This window comes from Euleptes europaea, chromosome 15, assembly GCF_029931775.1.
Source record: "Euleptes europaea isolate rEulEur1 chromosome 15, rEulEur1.hap1, whole genome shotgun sequence".
Taxonomy (NCBI): domain Eukaryota; kingdom Metazoa; phylum Chordata; class Lepidosauria; order Squamata; family Sphaerodactylidae; genus Euleptes; species Euleptes europaea.
In genome coordinates, this window is record NC_079326.1 from 49,213,610 (window position 1) to 49,226,688 (window position 13,079).

The window sequence follows — 13,079 nt, forward strand, 5'->3', positions numbered from 1 at the left end:
AGCAGTGGAGTCTGATCTGGAGAACCGGGTTTGATTCCCCACTCCTCCACATGAGCGGTGGAGGCTAATCTGGTGAACTGGATTTGTTTCCCCACTCCTCCACACGAAGCCAGCTGGGTGACCTTGAGCTAGTCACACTCTCTCTGTCCCACCTACCTCACAGGGTGTCTGTTGTTGGGAGGGGAAGGAAAGGTGATTGCAAGACGGTTTGAGTCTCCCTTAACTGGTAGAGAAATTCGGCACATAAAAACCAACTCTTCATTGGGCAAGCCTGAGATACGATAACACGACTGTATGTGTGCAGGCACACATGTGTCATTCGATCAGGCTGCTGTTTAACTAGGGTTGCCAGGTCCCTCTTCGCCATCAGCAAGAGGTTTTGGGGGCGGAGCCTGAGGAGGAGGGTTTGGGGAGAGGAGGGACTTCAATGTCATAAAGTCCAATTGCCAAAGCGGCTATTTTCTCCAGGGGAACTGATCTCTATCGGCTGGAGATCAGTTGTAATAGCAGGAGATCTCCAGCCACCACCTGGAGGTTGGCAATCCTATGTTCAACACCCACTAGTGCAGGGAGAAGGCTCTGAGAACTCAAAGGGTCTTACTTCTGAGTAAACGTGCTCCTAATTGTCCTGCACATCACCCTCTGGAGACAAGCACAGAAGGCCGCAGGGCAATGCAAGAGCTGCAGAGACTCCCAGCTGTTGCTCTGAGCCCCCCAGCCTCACACAGCTTCTCTCCTAAAGCACGGCCAAAGGTAAAGCTGGGCCTTCGGCATGTCTTTGTGTCAAGAGGAGTGCATGTGGCAAGGCCAGCCATCTGACTCCCGGAGTTCTCATGGGCCAGGCCTAGAGAGACTTAGCCAAACTCTCGCCCCCAGCTCTCTGGCTCACTCCTCCTCTAGCATCTACATGGAAAAGGCACCTAAAATTGCCTGTGTTCTTCACTGTTCCTCAGTCTCACTATCCTGATTGCCACACACACAAACTTTCTCCTCTAAGCCCTTTGCAGTCACAACATCTGGTATATGCAGGGTTTCCAAACTCCAGGTGGGACCTGGAGATTCCTGCCAGTGTGGTTCAGAGCGGTGGTTTGGAGCGGTAGACTCTGATCTGGAAAGCCGGGTTTCATTCCCCACTTCCACATGAGTGGTGGATGCTAATCTGGCGAACTGGATTTGTTTCCCCACTCCTACATATGAAGCCAGCTGGGTGACCTTGGGCTAGTCACAGCTATATTAGAGCTCTTTCGGCCCCATCTACCTCACATGGTGTCTGTTGTGGGGAGGCATATAAAAACCAACTCTTCTTCTAAAATTGATCTCCAGGCGACCTAGATGAGTTCCCCTCGCGGTCCCACCCCTCCCCAGACCCCACGCAGGCAGCACCTCCAAAATCTCCAGGTATATCCCAGCATAGAGCTGGCAACCCTCGATATTTGGCTTCACTTTCAATCCTTTGTTCCATTTCCCTACCTAGCCCTGTGGGGGAAAATAAGAAAGTAGGCCTGAGAAGCAGGCCTGAGTGAATCAAACTTTAGCCATTAAACGGTCTCTGATTATAATGTACTTTACACATAACCACATATTCAACTATAATTCTGCATATTATGCTGCTGAACCTTGTTTGCCATTCCTGTTAGGACATACTTAATGATGAACAGGTCACTCTGATTTCCAAGTTCATGAGTAAACAAGCCGAAAAGTCCCGAAGTCTACGCTGATAAAGGAAACAGCAGCTGCCAACTATCAGCAGCAGCACATTTTGCAACATTTCTGCTTAATTGCACAGTTGTTTGCATCTGACTATAAAAGCTTGCTATACCTTTTTATTCAGAGAGAGACTCTTTTCTGACCTTCTGGCGGGATAGACTCTCTCCTTGTGTATCGGGACACAACAAATTCTTCAACGACACTCTCTGTGTCTCTTTGGTCCGTCCCTAGCCGACGAGCCCCGCCTCCCACTGGGTTGGAATTCCCCGACAGCCCAAACAGTTGTAAAACGTTGTACGACGTCAAGGGCTCCCAACTGCCCTTGCACTCTTAATGTAAAATCTCAACCAACACCAGCGCAAATTTAACAAAGGACCTCTCATTTGTTCTGGTAGAGCGTGGGATCGAGCACAGCTTCCCTCCAGCCACCTCCCCAAATATCCTTGCGGTTAACCAGAGTTCCCACTTCTTTAAGCAGTTTCAATGGATCACTCCTGTTTTAACGGAATTACCTGCCGCCGTAACAGGTGATAAAATAGTCCCCTTTTTGCTGGTGGATAGAGATCCAAGTATAACGCTGGCATTGGCCAAGTATCTCTCCACCATATTTTCCTTAAATAAATAGAAAAAAACCTCCCCATTAATTGCTCAAGACCTAAGGGTCATGGGAGCTTGAAAAGGAAAGGTAAGCAGTTTCAATCTTTGTTCAAGAATTATCAGTTAGAGCGGTTCCTCACTGGAACAGACTTCCTCTGGAGGTGGTGAGTTCTCCTTCCCTGGAGGTTTTTAAGCAGAGGCTATATGGCCATCTGCCAGCAATGCTGATTCTATGACCTTAGGCAGATGATGAGAGGGAGGGCATCTTGGCCATCTTCTGGGCATGGAGTAGGGGTCACTGGGTGTGTGCGTGGGGGAGGTAATTGTGAATTTCCTGCATTGTGCAGGGGGTTGGACTAGATGACCTTGGTGGTCCCTTCCAACTCTATGATTCTATGAATTCTGGTGAAGCAGCGACCCTGATCAGATTGGCATTAGCGAAGGCTTCAACCTTTCCCTTGCTGAGATTAAGTCAGGAAAGGGGAAATTGCTCAAGGACAGGAGGGCAGGGAGCACACACTTCCTTCTTAATCCTTATCGCAAGTGTCACGAAACCAGACAGGCAGATTGGCAGTACGATGCCTGAGGACGCATACATTACACCGATGTTCAAAATATACATCAGTGTCAGTCTTTACCACCAGGAGCCAGATCAGCTTGTTGATAAATGAATTAGATCCTAGCCTTAGGGAAGTCCCTAAGTTCGGCTTTGGGGAAATCACCATGCCTCAGTTCCCACCTTTGAAATGGGGATAATGACCATCTGATATTTTGAGAATGAATATGGTAAATGAATGTATTATTATATAGCTAGCTAGCGTGGTGTAGTGGTTAAGAGTGGTGGTTTGGAGTGGTGGACTCTGATCTGGAGAACCGGGTTTGATTCCCCACTCCTCCACATGAGCAGCGGAGGCTAATCTGGTGAACTGGATTTGTTTCCCCACTCCTACATACGAAGCCAGCTGGGAGACCTTGGGCCAGTCACACACTCTCAGCCCCACCTGCTTCACAGGGTGTCTGTTGTGGGGAGGGGAAGGGAAGGTGATTGTAAGACGGCTTGAGTTTCTCTTAAGTGGTAGAAAAAGTCGGCATATAAAAACCAACTCTTCTTCTTCATAGCTTGACAGATAAGGAAATAAAGCTACATGTTTTTTTTTCACATATAAGAGAAGCAGCATTACTATCAGGAGTAACAAAAACCATAAATAAGAAACATCTTCAAACCTATGATTATAATCCATGAGCAGTTCGTCGCTGGGATGTGGAGGCAAAGGGGGAGGGGTTTCATCTTCAGCCATGCCCCGCTGAGATGCACGAAGCTCTGAAAACAAACAAAACAACAACAGACTGTGACAAGAGAAAATACATTACTTCGGTGTGCTGATCAAGAGCGCAGCTGCCAAGCCTGAACACCACTTGACGCTAGTAACAAATTATACAAATCTCCAAACTAACTAAACTAGAATTAAAATTACACCAAGCAGAAAATATATCCCTTAGGATTTTCGAATGACCTGATTTTCCCATTTGCACACACATAATTAAAGATAAACACATTGAAATTCTCCTTATGGTGAAGAGGAGTCAAAGTTCCATATTAGTTTGATTAATTTCGATGAATCGTCTGTCTCACACATACCCACACAAACTTATGCTTGAACTAAACAGCCGGCAATTGCACAGTTGCGTCATGAGCTGCACGGTTATACGCCTGGTCTTTTCGTTTTCTTTTCTGCCAACTGTGGAAAAGAAGCAGCTACAGACGTTCCTAGCTTGCCACACTGAAAAGACATCCATACAGTCCCTTCTTGCCCCCAACCCGATAGGCCAGGGGAAGCCCAAACCCACATGTCTTGGCAAGTTATCTCAACTCGCTAGCCACGTTCAAAGGAAACCTCCACATTATTTTCACAAGTGCAGGCGCCAGTGCGAAGTCATTCCCACCTGGGTATTTTTCTTTCTGATTTAAGAGAAAAAACTTCTGGAAAACAAGTTCAGGGCTGTGGACCATGGGGTTGGTTTAGCTACTCAGCTGGGTACTGAAACTGGACTTGCAGCTGCTTTTAATGCAGGAAGTATGACTTCCCTAGTATGCACAAACAATGTAGTCTCATGCACTTTATATCACTTTATATCAAGAGTCAAAGAAAAGATCTGCCTAACTAACCTCTGGGGCAAAGAAGCAGAAAATTCTTCAGTTTCAGGATCTGCTATGTTAATTGGAAACTATGTTTTATGGTCTATGCAGGCTAACTAAACGAACAAAACTGCAAACCATATAAACAGAACCTAAAGACCACAGCACACACACACAACCATGATAGAAAATGAGTTCCGTTTCCATTTCAAGAATGCAGGCTCAGTTTCTTCTAGATTAATCCTCCTGTTTCCTTATGCAAGTCCCAAAGACCAGATAGCTTCCCCAAATCATCACAGCTATTACTCAAATTCGATCCTTGATTTTAACTATTACTTGTTTCACTGCATGACAACCCTTTTAACTACTCGTGACATCCAGTCATTCAAATGCTTTCCATCAATACCACAATCTTTCTTCCCCCTCTTCCATGTCTTCACAGTTTTCTAAATTCTAAGGCTCCCTAAAGAATACTGTTTCCAGATACACTCATGACGACAACTGGGTTATTTTGGGCTAGTCACACTCTCTCAGCCCCACCTACCTCACAGGGTGTCTGTTGTGGGGAGGGGAAGAGATGGTGATTGTAAGCCAGTTTTATTCTTCCTTAAGTGGAAGAGAAAGTCAGCATATAAAAACCAACTCTTCTTCTTGGCGCCATGTTAGAGGAATCATCCTTTTAACAACTCAAAAAAAAAGGAAGAAGATACCATAACTATTTATTTTAATATTTATTTTGAGCTTATAAGTGAAACACAGCCCTCACCTGGATGGCAAAGGCTAGCCCAATGTCAGATGCTAAGCAGGGCCACCACTGGTTTGAAGGGAGACCACCAAGAAAGTCCAGGGCTGATATGCAGAGTAGGCAATGGCAAATCACCTCTGTCGTCTCTTGCCTGGAAAGCCCCCTGGGGTCGCCATAAGTCATCTGCAACTTGATGGCTCTTTCCACCCAAGTGAAAGACAATTAATTAAACAAGGTATTTCACTGAGAAACGTAATGTGGAGAAACGTTTCTAAATGTAAATGTAAATATTTGTGCTTATTTTAAGTTTCATTATGTCAAGCCATTCCTTAGGGTATGCATGGGGGGGGGGCTCTGCTACTTAGCCACAGAGATGACAGCAAGTCCCCTGGCTGCTGGTAATTTTTTTTTTTTTTTTTTTGCAAGTTACAAACCCTCTGATGAGGCAGATTCCAGTAATCTTTCAGCAACAGAAATGTGAAGTTGCTGGCACTGAAGTAAGACTTCTTTGAAGAGGTTGTACTGAAAAAATACTGTCTCAGCATAACAGTTTGGCAGAGGAACAAACTAAGGACCTCTGGGTGGCAAGTATTAGATTATTCATATAAAAACAGACTGACTGCTAGCATTTCAATATTGGCTTTAAAAGAATCTTTTCTTCACACAGCCATAGGCAAAGTAAAAACGGTTAACAGCTTTTTCACCTGGGCTTTTTATGTTCTCCTTTACAATAATAATAGATCTCTTTTAAAAACTCTAAGGTGAGTTGATAGAAGCTCTATGGATTTCTGCTGAGTTTCTGAAAAGAATACTCGGATTGATGACATCAATCAATATTCCTGTTTGCTGTGGTAAATCCAGTGATGTTTCCTAGATCTGACATGGATGGCCCAGGCTCACCCAATTTCATCTGTTCTCAGAAGCAAAGCAGGGTTGGCCCTGGTTAGTACTTGGTTGGGAGACCACAAAGGACATCTAGGGTCGCTACACAGAAGTAGGCAATGGCAAACCACCTCTGTTCGTCTCTTGCCTTGAAAACCCTATGGGGTCATAAATCAGCTGCAACTTGACAGCATTTTCCACCACCGTCCTTAACTCTGTTGCTTCTAAGCCATGCTTCACTTAAGAAGAGTTGGTTTTTATATGCCAATTTTCTCTACCTTTAATGAGTCTCAAACCGGCTTACAATCACGTTCCCTTCCTCTCCCCACAACACACACCTTTTGAGTTAGGTGGGGCTGAGAGAGTTCTGATAGAACTGTGACTAGCCCAGGGGTCTGCAAACTGCGGCTCCTGAGCCGCATGCGGCTCTTTGGCCCGTTGAGTGCAGCTCTCCGAACTTGGTTCGGAGCCCCTGCTCTCGCACCCGCTCGCGCCGGCAGCCAGGCTGCGGAGCCGGCGCGTCTGAGAGAGAGAGAGAGGGAGCAAGCGCGAGAGAGCAGACGAGCGGGTGCGCTGTCTCTCCCCCCCCCCCCCGCCGTGGAGAATGGCCAGGTCCCCCTTTCCCTTGCCCTCAATGGTTGGGAGGCTAAAGCCTTCCCTCCCCTCTAGCCGCGCGATTGCTGGGCGGGCGGCTCGGCGGTTCCTGCCCCTCCCGCCTGCCTATCAGCTGTTGGGCAGGGCGGGCTTCCTTTGGTAGACCTGGCCTCCGGCTGAGTCCCATTGGGAGGCCATGTCTACCCACTGGCTTTCTTGGCGGTAGACCTGGACTCCGAGGAGGGGAAAAAGTCCCCCTTCAGAGGCCAATGCACATCTGAATCACCCAGTTCTCCTGAAAACTGCAGACGGGCCTGTACATGTGCTGTCTTGAGCAAGGGACCTTGCGGCCCCTGCAAGATCTCAGTCCTTCACGGCGTAGTGTGTTACCAACTGTTTTCATGGTGACTATGGTCCCAGCTGCCCTGAGATCATTGTCAAGTTCCCCCCGTGTAGTTCTGGGCTGCTTCATCACCGTTCTCATGATCATTGCAACTCCACGAGATGAGATCTTGCATAGAGCCCCAGACCGAGGGAGGTTGAGGGTTAGGGTTAGGATCTGGCTGGTTGATGGGGGATCAAATACTTATTTCACTCATTATAATGCACATCAATCTCTGACTTTTGTCTTCTGGGTTTCTGGGGGTTTTCCTGTTGTTATTCTGTCTCTCACAGCTACAACAAACCTACCATTAAAATTATGGACTGGTCATTTCTTCGTCAGAGGGCAAACGGGCAAATTTAGCAGGGGATCAAATACTTTTTTTCCTCACTGTATATGCCACCTGGAGCTCCCTGGAATGAGGACAGGATAAAATGTAGTGGTGATTTTGCTCTCCGGGAATGTGGGATGATACAGTGTAGCGCAATCTCATCAGATTTCAGAAGCTAAACTGGGTCGGTACTTGGATGGGGGATCACCAAGGAAGACTGTGCAGAAGAAGACAATGGCAAACCACCTCTACTTAATCACTTGCCTTGAAAATCCTATGGGGTCACCATAAGTCAGCTGCAACTTGACGGCACTTTACACACACACACACACACACACACCTTTGTTCTTCTCCAGACAAACCACGAGAGAATCCTCAAGCGTGTTCCCAAAATAACCATGGTTATTATTTCTTTTGTCATTACATGTATAATATGTCAATAGTTTTCCCAAGATAGAAATTTAGTTCTCTCCACTCACTCCACTTCAGTTTCTTTACACAATTACCAACACAAGAAAGGCTACACCCTCACCAAGATATTTGTGCTTCCTTCTTCTCTCACTCTCTCACCCCACCCAATGAATACACAATGCAGTCCATTATTCAACTATACATATTATAATGTTCTCTTTTCTGGTCTATCTGCATCTAATTTAAAGTCTGTCTTCTATTTTATACCATATCTCATCTCAACCAATTTAACTTGATTATTCGTTTCCCCTTTTTAATTCTCTTCATAGATTCCCGTTCTCCCATTCTATTCACTTCTAGTTGTCTCTTTTCACTAACATTGCTCTTGCTTACTTATTAAAAACACATATTATATTGTTCTCTCCATAAAGTGCTCAAGTTCGTTTTCAGAGTGATAAAAACAGTGGAAATAACAAAAATCAAAAGGCAGTCAGAAGATAACAGTCCTTAAAAACCATAATTCTTAAAACAGTTTTAAAAACAACACTGAAAACAAATGACAAAAAACAGGTTGCTACTGAAGCGGGCCCAGCCAAAATCAGTTAATATAATACAACCAATATCGAAAGTGTGACAAGTCAGCAATAATTTAAAATAAAAATCATAAGGCAAACAGAAAAATTACAGCCTGGTGCCAAAAACTATGTAAATTTGTAGCAGCAGAAGTAGTATTAGTAGTAGCAGTAGTACTAGTACTAGTAGTAGTAGCAGCAGTACCAGTACCAGTAGTTATCATAGTAGTAGTAGTAGTAGTAGTAGTAGTAAATCTGGCCATGCAGAGGGCATTCCATAGGTAAAAAGACTGACCTACTTCTAGAGCAAAGACACACAGAACAAGGCTGCTGAGAACTGTTCCAATGCCCAGCCAGGCTAATATCTTCTGCTGCTCCATCCTAACTCTTCATTCCTTCTCATGCTCTATTATATGCCATTGGTTCTACCCACACTCCTCTACACAGGTGCGTTACATCTGTCAAACTCCTAGTGGAGGCCCTTGACCTTGTGTAAGTGTTGTCGGTCATCACAAAGAATTGATGGTAAATGGCAGAAGAGGAGGAGGAAGAGGAGGAGGAGGAGAAGAGTTGGTTTTTATATGCTGACCTTCTCTGCCACTAAAGGGAGACTCAAACCGGCTTACAATCACCTTCCCTTCCCCTCCCCACAACAGATACCCTGTGAGGTGAGCGGGGCTGAGAGAGCGTGACTTGCCCAAGGTCACCCAGCTGGCTTCATGTGTGGGGAAACAAATCCAGTTCACCAGATTAGCCTCCGCTGCTCATGTGGAGGAGTGGGGAATCAAACCCAGTTCTCCAGATCAGACTCCACTGCTCCAACTAGACAAGACAGTTGTGCTCTTTGCACGCCATGATACCAAGACAAATACTGTGACCAAAAAGCAAGGGTGTACTCATCATGATTTGAGAGAACTTAGCACATAGTACACCATCATGAGAATGTATTTGCTGGCTCAGCGGTTCTTGGAATTAAGACTGCATGTTTTCCATAATTTTTTTCAACTACATAAATTCAGGTAGACCTGATTTTTTTCCCTGGGAGAAGAACTGCTATTTCCCCCCAAATTTAACTTGCTTTTGACAAGTGTTTTGTCTTTTCCCCCCAACATTCTTTTTTGACTTTTCACTGCCGGTGTTAAAAACCAATCAGCCTCGTGGGATACTTACCTTGGAGGTTCTTACATTTGTATTGTTTTGAATCCAGCAAACAGGTAAAACAGGAATTAAATTAACAATGTGACCCCCCCCCCTTGATTACCCTGAGTGTAACCAACCATTGCTACTGTTTAAATCCCTACACCATGAGAAGAATTATTTTCCCCTTTTTAAATGCTAAATATGAAAGGAATCATAGAAAAATAACCAAGTAGCGGCAACATCTGCTCACATCTAAATTTATTCTACCATTTGGGAACCACCACACAATGTCTCAGACCACTGGCAGCCTGAGTCCAGGCTCCATCCACAGGTAGCTGGCAAAGAGCCAACTGCCTGGGAATGAGTGGGGATGCCCAGCAAAGGAGGGGGGAATGAGGCCATTCTACCCTCTCCTCTTTCCCCACTGCTGGGGGAACCTCACTCAGGAGTTTTGGCCTATCTGCAAGAGTATCACCAGTCACAACCCACTTTGAGGTCCCAAAGACCAATCCTGCCTTCTTACAAAATAAAAAGAATAATTATCAGTAATGTGTAACCAAATACCTGTGCAATGTAAGGATCTGAACAGCATTAAGTTTAACCCTAGGTTTGGATCCAACTAGTGAAAAAGAGGGGAAGGTGTCCACTTTGACCATCCAAAAGGCTATGCTGAGGAGCATAAGAAAGGCCATGCTGGATCAGACCAAGGTCCATCAAGTCCAGCAGTCTGTTCACACAGTGGCTAAGCAGATGCCTCTAGGAAGCCCACAAACAAGACGACTGCAGCAGCATTATCCTGCCTGTGTTCCACAGCACTTAATATAATGGGCGTGCTCCTTTGATACTGGAGATAATAGGTATGCATCGTTAACTAGTATCCATTTTTACTAGTAGCCATGAACAGCCCTCTCCTCCATGAACATGTCCACTTCCCTCTTAAAGCCTTCGAAGTTGGCAGCCATCACCACATCCTGGGGCAGGGAGTTCCACAATTTAACTATGCGTATAGATCATGGGAACTGTGTGGACGGAAGCCATGTGGGACCAGGGGCTTTAATAAGGAGAGGAGTCGGGCAAGACAGAGCAAACAACGCTAGCAGGATCCAACCCACAGTTTGCCATGCAGCATGGGGGGGTGAAGGGGGGTGTCTGTTAATGAAGAATAAAGCTAAACTTCCTTCAGGTTCCTTCAGGTTCCATCAGGTTCTTTCAAATTGTGGACCCCCAATTATTATTTTTATTTATATTGAGGTTACTTGCAGTCCTCCATGTTGCTATATTTTTGATTTTAAAAAGCGGTTAATGTTTTCAGCATTCCATACCGCTCTGTGACTCAGATAGTGCATTCCAAACTCCCCATCCCCACTGGAAGGGCCTTTGTGTGAACATAACTGTGTGCACGTTACGGAACACTCGCTCACCTTATTAGAGTCTGGTAACTTTAGAAACAGAGGAATCAAGACCTACCGAGAACAAACACTTCATCCATACTTTGCACCCACAAATTGTTTTATATCCAACCTTACACAGTGGGGTAGCAAGCCCAAAACTTGTCACTTAGGCAGAAACTTGTGCCAGGAATCTCATTCACAAGTTCTGAGTCAGCTCTTCCACCTGCCATGAAATCTTCATGCCTTACAAAGTCTGCACTTACCCTAATTAATTGCTTTCCAAGCTGATGTGTGTTTCTCAAAACAAAGCAACTTCAAAAAGTTAGAGTCTTTTTTTAAAAAAAAAAGTGGAAGAAGGATGTGCAACACTTACCATTCAACCTCTCCTGAGGGCAGCAGGGCACAAAACACTGCACGGCGGCATCACTACGTCTGGGAAAAGTTGTAAAATTAACACTCCCCTCAGGTTCCAGTTTTGGAAATAACACTACAGGCTCTGTAGGCTCCTAGGAGGAAACAGAATCACACAAGGCGAGATCAAATATGGCTAAAAGTGGTGGCAAAAAATAAAAATAAGCCACCCCAGTGTGACATTGTTCTTTCGTTGGTTATAAGAGTTTGTCGTACTGAAACAAATCTCAAATGTGAAACAATCAAATGGCATCAAAAATGGTAATCAGTCATCACTAGCCAGCGTGGTGTAGTGGTTAAGAGTGGTGGACTCTAATCTGGAGAACCGGGTTTGATTCCCCGCTACTCCACATGAAGCCTGCTGGGTGATTTTCTCTTCTCTTCTGGGGGACAGTTGTCTCTGAGCTCTCTCAGCCCCACCCACCTCACAAGGTGCCTTTTGTGAGGAGAGGAAGGGAAAGAGATTGTAAGCCAGTTTGATTCTCCTTAAAAGGTAGAGAAAGTTGGCATATAAAAACCAACTCTTCTTCTTATCATAATAATAATTCTGTGCATGGCAACTGGAGGAAAATTGGGTTTTTAAGGCAAGAGAAGAGCAGAGATGGTTTGCTTTTGTCTCCCTCTCCATAGCAGATTCTGGGCCATTCACCAACTCTCAGCATAACCTATTTTGCAATGGTTGTGAGAATGAGGGGTTGACAGCAGAACCATGTAAACTGCACCAAGTTCCTTGGAGGAAAAGCAAGATACAAATGTGAAAAAATAGAATAAATAGATCCTTCAGCCAGTTGAGATTCCATAGGAAACACTCTTAATTACTGCAATAAAAGTGCACTGTTGAGTCTCAACCAATTTATGGCAACCCCTTAAAGTTCCAGCTCATGGGGTTTTCAAGGTAAGAGATGTGCAAAGGTGGTTTTTCCTTCCCTTCCTATGCATAGTGGCCCTAGCCTTTCTTGGAGGTCTCCCATTCAAGTACTGACTAGGGTTGCCAACCTCCAGAAAACCAAGGTCAGTTCCCCTGGAGAAAATGACTACTTTGGAGAATGGACTCTATGGCATTATATCTTGGCTGAGGTCCGTCCTCTCCCCAAACTCCACCCTCCACAGGCAACCCCCTCCAAAATCTCCAGGTATTTCCCAACCCAGAGCTGGCAACCCTAGTTCTGACCCTGCTTAGCTTTTGAGCTCTGATAAGATTAGGCTAGTCTGGGCTATTAGGGCTATTAGGGAGAGCCAGCATGGTGTAGTGGTTCAGAGCGGTGGTTTGGAGTGTTGGAGTCTGATCTGGAGAACCAGGTTCGATCCCCACTCCTCCATATGTGCAGCGGATGCTGATCTGGCGAACCAGGTTGATTTCCCCACTCCTACACATGAAGCCAGCTGGGTGACCTTGGGCTAGTCACAGTTCCATTAAGAGCTCTCTCAGCCTCACCTACCTCGCAGGGTGTCTGTTGTGGGGAGGGGACGGGAAGGTGATTGTAAGCTGGTTTGGTTCTTCCTTAAGTGGTAGAGAAAGTCAGCAAATAAAAAGCAACTCTTCTTCTTCTACAATAATCTGCTATTGACTACTGTAACTGTCTTCTCTAAACCATTTCAAGCTGAACTCCTGCAAGGTAAGTTACTTCACGAGGACTGATCCATACCTACAAACAGCTTCTTGCAAATGTTTTCACTAGTATATATTTTGAAAAATGTGTTTCCTATGTTGTTAACAATATTTTAGCAACCTTGGAAGAAACGCTGATCGCATTCTCTTGTTCTCACTCTCATTTCGCT

General features: G+C 45.2%; 1 protein-coding gene across 1 annotated transcript in view; it reads right to left on the bottom strand.

Annotated features, from left to right (window-relative positions):
- Positions 1–13,079, bottom strand: part of PARD3B (par-3 family cell polarity regulator beta) — a 578,916-nt gene that overhangs the window by 313,530 nt on the left and 252,307 nt on the right. The window contains exons 13-14 of the mRNA XM_056861663.1: positions 11,263–11,395; positions 3,529–3,625 (exon numbers count right to left, since the gene is read on the bottom strand). Of these exons, the coding sequence (XP_056717641.1) occupies positions 3,529–3,625; positions 11,263–11,395 (230 nt within the window). The remainder of the gene's footprint in view (positions 1–3,528; positions 3,626–11,262; positions 11,396–13,079) is intronic.